The sequence below is a fragment of the Cebus imitator genome, unplaced genomic scaffold, assembly GCF_001604975.1.
Source record: "Cebus imitator isolate Cc_AM_T3 unplaced genomic scaffold, Cebus_imitator-1.0 Scaffold564, whole genome shotgun sequence".
NCBI classification, from domain to species: domain Eukaryota; kingdom Metazoa; phylum Chordata; class Mammalia; order Primates; family Cebidae; genus Cebus; species Cebus imitator.
Window position 1 is genome coordinate 217,596 of NW_016107879.1, and position 13,029 is coordinate 230,624.

Genomic DNA, 13,029 nt, shown 5'->3' on the forward strand with positions numbered 1-13,029 from the left:
GCCGTCCATCTGTGTAACCTAAAGCTTCCTCACGTGAGCAGGATCCATCCCGTAAGTCCTCAGAGCAGCGCTGTACCTGTGAAATGGCTGGTACGCAGCGGCCCTCAAGGCCTGCCATCACTACCTTCATAAGCACTACATCCCAGGCCCTCTCTGTCCCCTCTTCCTTGTGACCCTCAGGACAAGCCTGACAGCAAGCTGAGAGGGCAACAGGCCAGCAGTCACAATCTGCCCAGGGCGTGGCCGCAGTGGGTCTGACCTGGGGAGCCCCTGTCCCGGGGTGAGACTAGCACAGCCTGGATTTACAAGCCCTACTGTTTGGGTTCAAATTCCAACTTCACCACTCACAGGGTGTGCAACCTTGGGTCACTCGACCACTTTTCTGGGGCCCCCATTTCCCTCCTGCTCCATGGGGGAATGGGGAATAGAATCCCGTAGGGCTCTTGTGAAGGATCGAGCTGAGAACATCCAATCTTCATTGATTACACGAATGTGCTCAGAACAGCGCCTAGGACACAGAGGCCGCCTTCGTCATTTCCCCATGCCCTCTGATCGCATGGGTCACTCTCTTCCCCATGTCCCTGGAAAGGGCTGTGGATCGGTAGGGGTGGAACCAGAGGCTGCCATCGTCCCCACCGTTTTGGATCGTGTTCCCCAGTGCAGCCTCTGCCATCGCCCTCAAGAGCATTTATCACGCATTTACCACAGATCTTTAAAACGAAAGCTGCAGGGGAGGATAATTAACTTTAATAGGAGCCGCCGTCGATTTAAAGCCACAGGGGGGAAGTAATTAGATTTAACAGAAGCCACGGCTTTCTGAACCAAGACACACAGCGTGAGGGTCCCTGGTCTAGAAAGCCTTTGGGATGATGTCTTTTGGTAAAGACTTTCCTGGTGACATTTGCTGCGCCCTCAGTCATTAACGCCAGTCACTGACTGGAGGATGAATGTGGCCTCTGCTCATTGAAATTCATTAGGCCTGGCATTTCTCTTGCTGTCTCTCCCGTTTGCCCTCCCCATCGCCTGCGCGCTGGGCCAGGAGAGCTCTGCCCCAAAACCCCAGCTCCTGGGGCCTCACATCCAGGAGCTGGGGGGTTGGAAGAATAACAAGAAATAATTCGAGTTAAGCCAAAGACCCCTGGGACGACCACTTTATTCCCCGCCAGGGTATTCTCTGGATGTCGTTTTCTTTATTTGCAGGAACCACTTCATGAGTGGGCCCTGTTTCTTTCTTCACCTGGCACCTGTCTGGACGCCAGGAGCGCTTATCACCATTCCTTACCCCCTTCCCGACCCCTCCCCACCAGGTAGGGCGTTCCGGACCTCCCCGACCGTGCCGCTCCCCTCATCCCGCGCGCAGGGACTCGGGAACTCAAGGACAAGACCCCCGACACATGACAGCTCAAACACCGGGAAACGGAGGCCCAGGCCTCCCTCTTCGAGCCCCCGCCTCCACCACCCTCCAGCCGAGAAGCTGGGGTTCGGTCCCGCCGCTGACCCGCCCACCCTGCCCGAGAGCCTCCTTCCCGGTGCCCCCTTTCGGGTTGCATCCCGGCACAGCCGCGGGGCCCGGACGAGCGCGGAGCAGGCAGGGGCGCGCGGCCAGGAGCGCAAAAGCCCAGGCCGACGCCGAGGCTGCGGCGCCACCTACAGCCCGCGCGGCTCCCATTGTTTCCCTGCCCGCGCCAAGAGAGCGCCGGGCCCCCCGTCGGGGGGCAATTAACCCGGATAAAAGGAGCGGGGCAGGAATTTCAGGAAGATAAAGCGGAAAGAACCTGAGACGGTAGGAACTGCGGGTGAAATTTTACTGGACGGCTTTGGCATCAGATGTGCGGGGCTGGGAAAGTCGCCCGGTGGGGCCGGGGCGGGGGCGAGTGGCCTTTTAAGAGGAAGGGCCCTAAGGCCGAGGTGAGGCTTTTCCCGACAGAGAGTGAAGGAGGCGAAGCTCGGGGGGGGCCCCCCAGCCTCTGACCCCGGGGTTCCCGACCCCGCCCCTGCTAGTGCCTGGCGCCAAGCGCATCCACCGGGAGCCCCGGGCCTGGGGGAGGGGCCCCAGTGGTCGATTGCTTTACAAAATCAAACTCCCAGCCGAGAACCTCGGGCCATTGCCCGGTGAGAAGGAGTTCCCCGAAACCCAGCCGCTGAGCGAGGCCTCCTCCTCCAGCAGATCGGAACAGCCTGGGCGGGGTCACCCGGGCTGGGACGAGAAGCCGCCGCCTGCTTGACTGCCGCGGGTCCCGGGGGCGGGGGGGCTGGGGCCGGAGGCGGAGTGTGAGTGGGTGTGTGCGGGGGGTGGAGGCGTGATGCAATCCCGATAAGAAATGCTGGGGTGTCTTGGGCACCTACGCGGGCCCCGTAAGTCGCTATATAAGGCTGCCGGCCCGGGGCTGCCGCGCCGTCGGAGCAGGAGTGCTGCGTCCAGGATCGCGGGCCACGGCCATCCCAGCCCGGCACTCGCAGCCCCGCAGCGCATCCCGGCCGCCTCCCTGCCTCCCGCATCCCAGTCGCCGGAGCTGCGCCGAGTGCTCCAGGGAGGTGCCATGCGGAGCGGGTGTGTGGTGGTCCACGGCTGGATCCTGGCTGGCCTCTGGCTGGCTGTGTTCGGGCGCCCCCTCGCCTTCTCGGACGCGGGGCCACATGTGCACTACGGCTGGGGCGACCCCATCCGCCTGCGGCACCTGTACACCTCTGGCCCCCACGGCCTCTCCAGCTGCTTCCTGCGCATCCGCACCGACGGCGTCGTGGACTGCGCGCGGGGCCAGAGCGCGCACAGTGAGTGCCCGCCGGGACCTCACCCCCGCCCCGCCGCGCGCACCCCTTCCTTTGCCACCTTAGGCTCCCGAGGACCCCTCAACTCCTAGGAACCCCAAGTTTTGGTACCTGAGCGTTAGAATCCCTCCCTTAGTCCCCAAACAACACGAGACACTGGAGAGGGGCACAGGCGCGTGGACCGACCCCACCCACTTGGTACGGGCCCCACAGGTCCAGGCTGCAGCTTCTCGCTTTTCCTGCGCCCAGGTTTGCTGGAGATCAAGGCAGTCGCTCTGCGGACCGTGGCCATCAAGGGCGTGCACAGCGTGCGGTATCTCTGCATGGGCGCCGACGGCAGGCTGCAGGGGCTGGTAAGTGTCCCTACGGGGAGGATGCCCCGGGGCAGGGGACCGACCACTGGCCTTGGGCAGAGGCCTGAAGGGGGGAAAGGTGCTGGTTCGAATCCAGGGTTTCCTCACCTCCTCCGCCCAAATCCGTGTGTTGCTTCGAGGGAAAGATTGCAAGGGTCGACTAAGCGCGTGTCCCACGATTTTCTACGGAAATTTAGGGTCTCAGCCAGTAGCTGGAGAAGAGGCAAAAGCCGTCTTTGCATTTCCAGTTGAGCCAAAGGCCCGCCCAGCCGGACCGAGGAAACCCGCTATTCGGCCTCCTTTGATATTAAGCAGGAAAACCCACCTCGGACTTTTTCAGCCTCCGCCTGCGCGTGTGTGGTCCTCGCCTCCGTTTCCCTCCCTCCGACATAAAAATAAGAAAAAAAGAACAGAAAAGAAAAAAGAGGGTCTATCCACAACTTTCGTTTAAGAACAAATCGATTGTCAAGTAAGGCAGAAGACAGTGCATTGGGGATGGGCGAGTTTTTTAGAATGAATTTGTAATCCACCAGGATCATGGTGTGGTTCAGACGCAGATGCGCTGGAGTCACGTTCCACCCGAGGAGGGCTTTTCCTCCCGCGGGCCTTACCTGTCCTGTCAACGCTTTCTGGTGGGGGCGGGGTGGGAGCGGGCTGGGAAGGCCCAGGTAACCGCAGAGGTCCCCGCCGGAAGTGTATGAATGCCGGAGCTCTGATGGCCAGGAACAAAGGCTGGGAGTTCAAAGGAACGAACCCGCGCCCCTCCCGCGGCCCGGCGCGCAGAGGAGGCTGTGTGAGGTCTGGCCCGCGCAGGCCTCACACGCAGCCCTGGGCTCCCTGGCGGAGCAGGGGCCAGGGCGGGCGTGGCCGCCCCTGCCCCGGCCCCCCACCCCAGAAAGGATACAGAGGCGGGGCCGCCTCCGGCCCAACCAGCTCCTTTGTGAACAGTGGGACAAAGCATTTTAGAGTCTCCAGATTGCTCGGTGCTTGTGCGGTGCTCCGTGTATTCAGAGTGCCTGTTTCAGATTTTACTCGGAGCCCTGAGCTAGAAGACTGCAGGGAAAGGGGGTGGTCGGCCCGCTGAGCTCTGACTCCCACCCAGAGCCACTCAAACCCACCCTTGCAACTTTAATTTTGACATTCGTTATGGGGGGGGGGCTCCTAATGATGGGAGGGCAGCAGGGGACGTCAACCTAACCCCCATTCTGTCCTAATTGGGGATGGGGGCACAGATGACCTAAAATCCATTTGTGCCTTTTTTTTTTTTTTTTTTTTTGAGAGGCTTTCTGTCACCCAGGCTGGAGTGCAGTGGCCCGATCTCAGCTCACTGCAACCTGTCCCTCCCGGGTTCAAGGGTTTCTTCTGCCTCAGCCTCCCATGGAGCTGGGATTACAGGTGCCTACCACCATGCCCAGCTAACTTTTTTATTTTTAGTAGAGACCGGGTTTCACCATGTTGGCCAGGCTGGTCTCGAACTTCTGACCTCAAGTGATCCGCCTGCCCCGGCCTCCCAAAGTGCTGGGATTACAGGCATGAGCCACAGACCTGGCACCATTGTGCCTCTTGATCCCCTGTGCATGGTTTAACACAGATTGAGGATCTTTTTCTTTCATTTTTTTTGAGATGGAGTCTCACTCTGTCCCTCAGGCTGGAGTGCAGTGGCGTGATGACTCACTGCAACCTCCACCTGCTAGGTTCAAGAAATTCTTCTGCCTCAGCATCCCAAGTAGCTGGGACTACAGGCACACACCGCCATGCCCAGATAATTGTTTGTAATTTTAGCAGAGATGGGGTTTCACCATGCTGGCCAGGCTGGTCTTGAACTCCTGACCTTGTGATCTGCCCGCCTCAGCCTCCCAAAGTGCTGAGATTACAGGCATGAGCCACCACACCCAGTCTCTTTCTTTCTTAAATAGAAATTTCACATTCTTCTAGAAGCTTGAAGTCATTTCATTTTTGTATGGAGAAAGTGATACTAATTTCTCCCAAAGGACTAGCTGAGTAAATAGAAGCAGGTCTCCAGTCATTTGGTTTTCTGTTCCCTGTTTGTTTATCAGTTGGCATTTCTGGGAGTTTGGGAGAAATCGTTTGTGCTGTCCGGTGCTTTGTCCCAGCTCTCCGTGGGCTCGGCAGGAGCCTGGTTGCTGCAATGCGTCTCTTATCAGGAGCTTATTGGCACAGGTACATCCTCAGTCACCTGCAGTTCAGTGACCTTTGCAGACTTAGGCAGAAACCCGACGGAGGCCGGCCTGCCGTGTACTGCCTGTCCTGGGTTGTCAAGGGGTCATGACACCAGCGTGGGACTGCACTTGCCCACTGGCACCTCTCAACCCCGTGGACTATGAGTGTTCTAAGACCAGGGACTGCCTTCCCTCAGCACACATTTCCGGCCACCAGCTGGGCGCCAGCCTGGCCTGGCCAGGCCTGGGGGAGGGGCTGCTGAGACCTGGCTCCTGGCGGCGGGCCTGGAAGGCCTTTAGTGACTAAATGGAGGAGACCGGGGGCTGATGGTTGTTGGAACTGCTGCAGACCAGAAGGCCTTAGAATGATAAAGGCACACAGTGATTGCTGAGATAGGCGGCGAACCGTTGCGTTAGTCTGGGCTCCAGATCGGATTACACGTCATTTAAAAGACCTAACCTGAGTGATAACCCGGTGTTTCTGTGTTTCCCAAAGTGCCAGTGAAATGCCCAGGAACTTTTTAAACGCCAGGAGTTATGTATTTAATGCAAAGGGTAAGGGAGACATGGACAGCATTCCTGTGAGTTGATGGATATTATTGCTCAGGACAAGACTCTTGAAAAAGTGAGGTAATTTAGTGGAAATTATTTGGGTCTATATGTAGTACATATGTAGTATTACATATATGCATAAAATATACATATATGAAATATATACCTCAATTTTGTGTGTGTACATAGTATATATATAAAGATTACAAAGAATGTATAAAGATATATAAATATATAAATATACATTTAATGTATTAATGTTATATTAATATAATATACATATATATACTTACATGTACAGTACATTTGTATTATATGTGTGTGTTGCGTTTATGTGTATGTATATATATTTACATACACACACAAACATATATATACATATGCATATATATATATACATATATATATATATGGGGTTTTTTTTAGACAGGGTTTTGCTCTGCCACTCAGGCTAGAGTGCAGTGGCATGATCATTGCTCACTGCAGCCTTGACGCCCCCCCCACCCAGACGCAACCCATTCTCCCACTTCTCAGCCTCCCCAGTAGCTGGGACTACAAGCGCCCACCTCCATGCCCCGCTAATTTTTGTGCTTTTTGTAGAGATGGAATTTTACCATGTTGCCCAGGCTGGTCTCAAACTCTGGTTGAAGTGATCCACCTGCCTGGGCCTCCCAAAGAGCTGGGACTACAGGCATGAGCTACTGTGCCTGGCCTTAAAATACACTGTATATCATATATATTTATACATGTAAAGGCATGTTTTATATATACTTACATATACAGTGTGTATGTCAGCAAGCATATATAAAGCATGCAAGTGACGCTCATGTGGAAGGCCACTGCTGGTGGCCAGCAGGGACAGTCCGAAGCACAAATGTCCACGTGCCCCCGTGTTCCTTGTCCACTGTGGATTGCTCAGAGCTGCCTGTTTTCTCTGCAGTTCCAGTACTCGGAGGAAGACTGTGCTTTCGAGGAGGAGATCCGCCCTGATGGCTACAATGTGTACCTATCCGAGAAGTACCGCCTCCCCGTCTCCCTGAGCAGCGCCAAACAGCGGCAGCTGTACAAGAAACGAGGCTTTCTTCCGTTGTCCCATTTCCTGCCCATGCTGCCCATAGCCCCAGAGGAAACTGAGGACCTCAGGGGCCACTTGGAATCTGACGTGTTCTCTTCACCCCTGGAGACTGACAGCATGGACCCATTTGGGCTTGTCACGGGACTGGAGGCGGTGAACAGTCCCAGCTTTGAGAAGTAACTCAGGCCAGGCCCGGGCCCCCTCACTGGTGCCAGGGGCTGTGGAACCGGCAGAGTGGGGGCCATGCATCTACAAGAACCGTCCTGAGTCCACGCTCTGTTTAGCTTTAGGAAGAAACATCTAGAAGGTGTACATATGCAGAGTTATCCATTGGCCGTGCCAGTTTCTAGCCGATAGCCTTGTCTGAGCATCACATTGGAAGCCTGACGCCTGCCCGGCTGCTGCCCGGGCCCCCATCCCACTCCCCCGAGGTTGCCGGACAAGCTGCTGTGCTTGAACACCCGCACTGATGGGGAACTTATTTTTTTTTGGAAACATTCCTATGTTGAGCTGAAATTCTCTAATTTTTTCTCATCACTTCCCCAGGAGCAGCCAGGAGACAGGCAGTGGTTTTAATTTCAGGAACAGGTGATCAGCTCTGTAAAACAGCAGGTAAATTTCACTCAACCCCATGTGGGAATTGATCTAGATCTCAACTTCCAGAGACTGTTTGCCGTTCCTGAACCCTCCAGGCCAGAAGTGACTGGAGCAGGCATGGCCCACCAGGCTTCTGGAGCAAGGCAAGCCCAGAGCCCCACTCCAGCCCTGGGACGTCTGAGAATTCCCCCTAAGATTGGGTCTGCCATGGATAAACTTCCCTGGGCTACTCCTTAGTCTGCCCCAAGGCAGATAAGATCATTCTCCTACTTTCCTTCCTCTTTTTGAACACCATCATCCTGTACACAGCTGACTCTTGCCGGGCTCAGAGCTGGTTCCCCTAAGGTGGACAGTGGAGCTGCCACATTTACCTCCAGCTCAGAGGGACGGACAGTAAGGACAGCCAGTCCCAGCCATGGTGACATGGAGTTTCCAGGGAATGGGATCTGCCCAGCTCGTGTGGATGTAAGGGGCCCTCTGGTATGGAACCCACAGGACTGCACCCCTTCCTAAATCTCCCACACCTCACCTGGGGTCTCTCCCTCCTTTTGTGAGAGCTGTGGATGCTGCGCTGAGAATAACTGCTGTCCCAGGTGTCACTGCTTCTGCCTCCTGGCCCACCTGGCCCTCTACGGTCCTCACACGTCTCCCTGTGGACTGGGGCTTCCTAGGCCCCTGCTTTATATCAACCTGCACTTCTCATTCAAAAATCAGGAAAAGAAAAGCTTTGAAGACCGCAAGTCTTGCCAGCACTTGCGGTGCGGAAGCAGCGGGGAAAGACTTCCACCCTTTTCCCCAGCACTTAGCTTTCCGACATGCTATTTATGAGTAATTTATTTTGATATGTACATCTCTTATTTTCTTACATTATTTATGCCCCCAAATTATATTTATGTATGTAAGTGAGGTTTGTTTTCTACATTAAGACGGAGTTTGTTTATATCAAAAGTTGCATTCTGTTATCCGCCTGGCATGTTGGGGAGGGCGCGGAAGGCGCTGGTGGGGACAGTGCGGTCCACAGGAGGAAGCCCTTGATGTGTTTGCCCCTTGACACCAAAAGCTCTGGTGAGAAGTTCACCAGGTTTGGGCTAGCCAGCACTAGTGGCAGAGGCTGGCTCGGGCCCTGCTGTCCTGCCCTGTCCTCATGCCTAGGGGCTTGGCTTCCTCAGACCACCTTCCCTTTAGCAATCTCGGTGGTAGGGCGGCCTCTCTGCCAGGAGTGTTTTAGGCTGCAGGAAACAAACACTAAGGAACACAAAACTCAGTCCAGGCCTCTCGCCCTCCACCCTCTTCACTGGGGGGGGAGGTGCTCCTGCAGCCCCCACCACTAGATGCCCGTAGCAACCCCCAAGTTGCGAGGACCAAAATATCTCCAGAAGTTGTTGCACGTTCTTGGGGGGCAAAATCGCCCTTGATGGAGGACCACTGGCCTGAGCAGATAGGATAGTTTTTATCCAGCAACAAATCCAAAGGGACCCAATGGCCCAGCGATGCCCCGGCTGTGCCCTCTGAGCTTCCCTCGGTGTCTCTGTCGTGCTGTGGCCTGGTCTCCGCAGGGCTGCTGTGTCTTCAGCTGAGCGCTCTGTACTCAGGGAGAGGGAATCTTTTCGCCTGGGCCTCTCTCACCAAGAAAGCCAAAACTTCTTTAGAACCTTTCAGCAAATTCTGGTTACATCCTAAGAGCCAGGCTTGCATCACAGGGCCAGGCCAGCCCCAGCTGCAAGGCAGGCTGGGAAGGCAAGAATTAGCGGTCAGGGTGACCAGGTGTGGGTCCACAGCCCGAGTGCAAGTAGGGGCAGGTGCAACCACAGACCAAAGTGTGCATGAAACATGATTCCAAGTGAGTGTGTGCCAGGGATAAGGGCCACTGGAGAGAGCCGGGAGGAGGGATGGGTCGCCCATGGCAGTAGTTCCCAGGTGCTTCCATTGGCAGTGAGGGGGATAAGGTCGTTGTTCAAGTCTATGAAGGCCATTTCAGATAAGCCTCCCAGCCCTCCAGCAAAGGAGACCTCATTCTCACTGATGACATTCCCAGGACACCCAGAGTTGACCCTTGGGCCCTTCTCTGTCTCCATTTGCCAATCAAGATGCCCTCTTGGCTGGGTGCAGTGGCTCACACCTGTAATCCCAGCACTTTGGGAGGCCAAGGCAGGCAGATCACAAGGTCAGGCATTCGAGACCAGCCTGGCCAACATGGTGATACCCCCGTCTCTACTAAAAATACAAAAACATGGGCTGGGCGTGGTGGCATGCACCTGTAATCCCAGCTACTTATGAGGCTGAGGCAGGAGAATCACTTGAACCTGGGAGGCAGAGGTTGCAGTGGGCCGAGACCGCGCCACCGTACTCCAGCCTGGGCAACAGGGTGAGCAAGACTCTTTCTCAAAAAAACAAAGATGCCCCTATCACTCTTTGAGCCCCTCGCCACGTGGCCACGCTGACTGGAGAGCTGGCAGGCAGGGCTGGATGACACTTGTGGGCACAACCTTCTCTACGTTTGGCAGGGCCAGACACGAAAGGCACTCGCCTGGAGCCACACAGCCTGGGGGCAGCACAGGGGCTGTGGGCAGGGCCGTGCCCACATGAGGCTCTGCCCTGCAGACACCATTTCACTGGATTCCTCTGTGGCCCCACCATGCAGACCCTGTCCTGCTGAGGACATGAGGTTAACAGGCTCTGCATGGTGGGGCTACAGAGGAATCCAGTTAAATGGTGTCTGCATGATGCCTGGCACCGAGCCAGCTGCCTACCCACAGCAGCCCTCGCCAAAGATACAACCCGCTGTCCAGAGCTATTATGTCCACTGGTTCTCAAATTTGGCTGCGCACTGGGGTCACCTCGGGAAAAATATGATGGCTGGAACCCATTCATGGAGATTCTGGGTTTTGTTTTAGTTTTTGTTTTTGAGATGGAGTCTTGCTCTGTTGCCCAGTCTGGAGTGCAGGGTGCAATCTCAGCTCATTGCAACATCTACCTCCTGGGTTCAAGCAGTTCTCTGTCTCCCGAGTAGTCGGGATTACAGACACATGCCACCACGCCCAGATAATTTTTATATTTTTAGTAGAGACGGGGTTTTGCCATCTTGGACAGAATGGTCTTGAACTCCTGACCTCATAATCCACCCGCCTCGGCCTCCCAAAGTGCTAGGATTACAGGCGTGAACCACCACACCTGGCCGATTCTGGGTTTTTGTTTTTCTTTGTTTTGTTCTGTTTTGTTTTTTGAAACAGTCTCACTCTGTCGTCCAGGCTGGAGTGCGGTGCGCAATCACCGAGCACTGCAATCTTCACCTCCTGGGCTCAAGTGATCCTGCTGCCTCAGCCTCCCAAGTAGCTGGGACCAAATACCCAAGCCCAGCTTGTTTTTTTTTTTTTTTAAATTGTAGCAATGGGGTCTTGCTATACTGAGCAGTCTGGTCTTGATCTCTTGGGCTCAAGTGGTCCTCCTGCCTGACCTCCCAAAGTGCTGGAATTATGGGTATGAGCCACTGTGCCTGGCCAGGACTCTGATTTAATGAGAATGGGTGTGGTCTGGACATCGGGATTTTTTTTCAAAGCTCTCCTGTGGTTCTGATGCTCAGGGAACCAGTTCGAATTCCATATTTGTGCTCTGAAGACCAGCACTTCAGGTATTCCCCAAGCTCCTGCACCTCCTACCCACTTCAACATTCTGAGTGAGGTACAAGAACCTTACCTTTACTTACGTCTCTTTTTCTCTCCACTTTTAAAGTATCATTACATTATCTGCGGAAATGAAGAAAGAGGCTTATCAGCACCTCTCTCTCCAGAGTCTTCTTCCTTCTGCACAGCTGAGGGTAACAAGTAAATGTATGGCTTCATAAACTAATTCACACTAGAGTGTTGATGGTTGATACCTTTGCTCTCTAGGCCACATTTTTACTGACCTGGCAGCTGCGAAGTCCTGAAGGCAGACTGTGGGTGATGCAGGCATCCTGGCAGGAGACGGGGAAGATCTGAGGCTACATCTTAGCACCCACCCTCCCCCACCCTTCCTCTGCTCCTCATAAAGAGGTCGCCTTGCTTCCTTCCTGCACCCCTGACCCTGCTTTAGATAGCATTGCCAAATAAATATAAACACAGCGCCCAGAGTAAATTTGAATTTCAGATGAGCGATGCATTTCTTTAGTGGGAATGTAGCCTGTGCAGTATTTGGAACATATGTATACTAAAAAGTGACTTGTTGCTGATCTGAAATTCAAGTGGAATCGGGTGTCCTGTGTTTTCTCTGGCAAGCCTAGCTCTGGGCCCACACCACTGACCTGGAGTTAACAATAAGAGAGGAAGGGGGCAAAAGTCTTTCTGTTGAACAAGCCTCTCCGCGGGTGAGAATCCAAAATGGAATCCAGAAGATCCCATGGGCAGGGAGGCCTCGAGTGAACCCCACTCTTTCTTCGGGCCTGTTTCTCCATCTGTAAGGTGAGAGCCCTTTCATCGCCTCTGGGCCTGTTCACTCCTGGAGATTCTGGCAAAGCACCCAGGAGCTGGGCAAGGCCTCTCATCCAAGAAGGCTGGAACCCAAGACCCTGGCATTAGGACTCTCGTGGTTGCAAGTGACAGAAAACACGACTCAGGCTGGGCACGGTGGCTCACGCCTGTAATCCCAGCACTTTGGGAGGCTGAGGTGGGCAGATCACGAGATCAAGAGATCGAGACCTTCCTGGCCAACATGGCAAAACCCCGTCTCTACTAAAAATACAAAAATTAGCCAGGAGTGGTGGCGCGAGCCTGTAGTTCCAGCTACTCAGGGGGCTGAGGCAGGAGAATCACTTGAACCCGGGAGGAGGAGGTTGCAGTGAGCTGATATCGTGCCACTGCCCTCCAGCCTGGCAACAGGCAAGACTCTGTCTCAAAAAGAAAAAAGAAAAAGAAAAAAAGAAAAGAAAATATAACTCAAATTGACTTGAGGGGGAAAAAAGGGAACTTACCGGCTCACCTTACTGAAAAGGCCAGCTGGTGCCAGGCTTTAAGTGTGCGGGATCTGCTGGCACGGCACCAGGCGTCATCTGTCTGTCCGTCAGCTTTCAGGTATCTTTTCCCTTTGTGGTGACAAGCTGGCCTCAGCAGCCGCGGCGGAGATGATGGCCAATTTTCTTCTCTCACCAACAACTCCAGCAAGAGCCCCGGATTGGGTCTCAGGGATCTTTCTTGTGTCCTTTGTTCATCCCAGCTGGGCACAGGAGGCTCCGACCAACTGGGCTGTGTCCCCTCCTGCAACCCAGGGAAGAGTCGGCGCCCATGGGATGCAAGGACTAAGCGGGGAGAGACACTTCCCCGGAAGAAAACCCAGGGCACAGGTATTCCCCAAGCTCCTGCAATTCAGCATCCACTGGGCAAGCTTCCCTCTTAGGATTGGGAAAGTCCAGCCAGAAATGTTCTCTAAGACCAAAGAGGAGAGGCAGTGTGTGGGGACAGGGCCACCCCAGATGCAGGAATTGTCCATTCAGTTTCGGAGGGCAGGGGACAGCACCCTTCCTGCTTAGTCT

The 13,029-nt window shown here is 54.7% G+C and overlaps 1 protein-coding gene across 1 annotated transcript; it reads left to right on the top strand.

Annotated features, from left to right (window-relative positions):
• Positions 1-1,773: 1,773 nt before the first annotated feature.
• On the top strand, positions 1,774-7,730 carry FGF19 (fibroblast growth factor 19). Its single transcript, XM_017515890.2, has 3 exons — positions 1,774-2,772; positions 3,019-3,122; positions 6,795-7,730. Exons 1-3 carry the CDS (start codon positions 2,322-2,324, stop codon positions 7,107-7,109), a joined length of 870 nt encoding a protein of 289 aa, XP_017371379.2. The 5' UTR covers positions 1,774-2,321; the 3' UTR covers positions 7,110-7,730.
• The last annotated feature ends 5,299 nt before the right edge of the window (positions 7,731-13,029 follow it).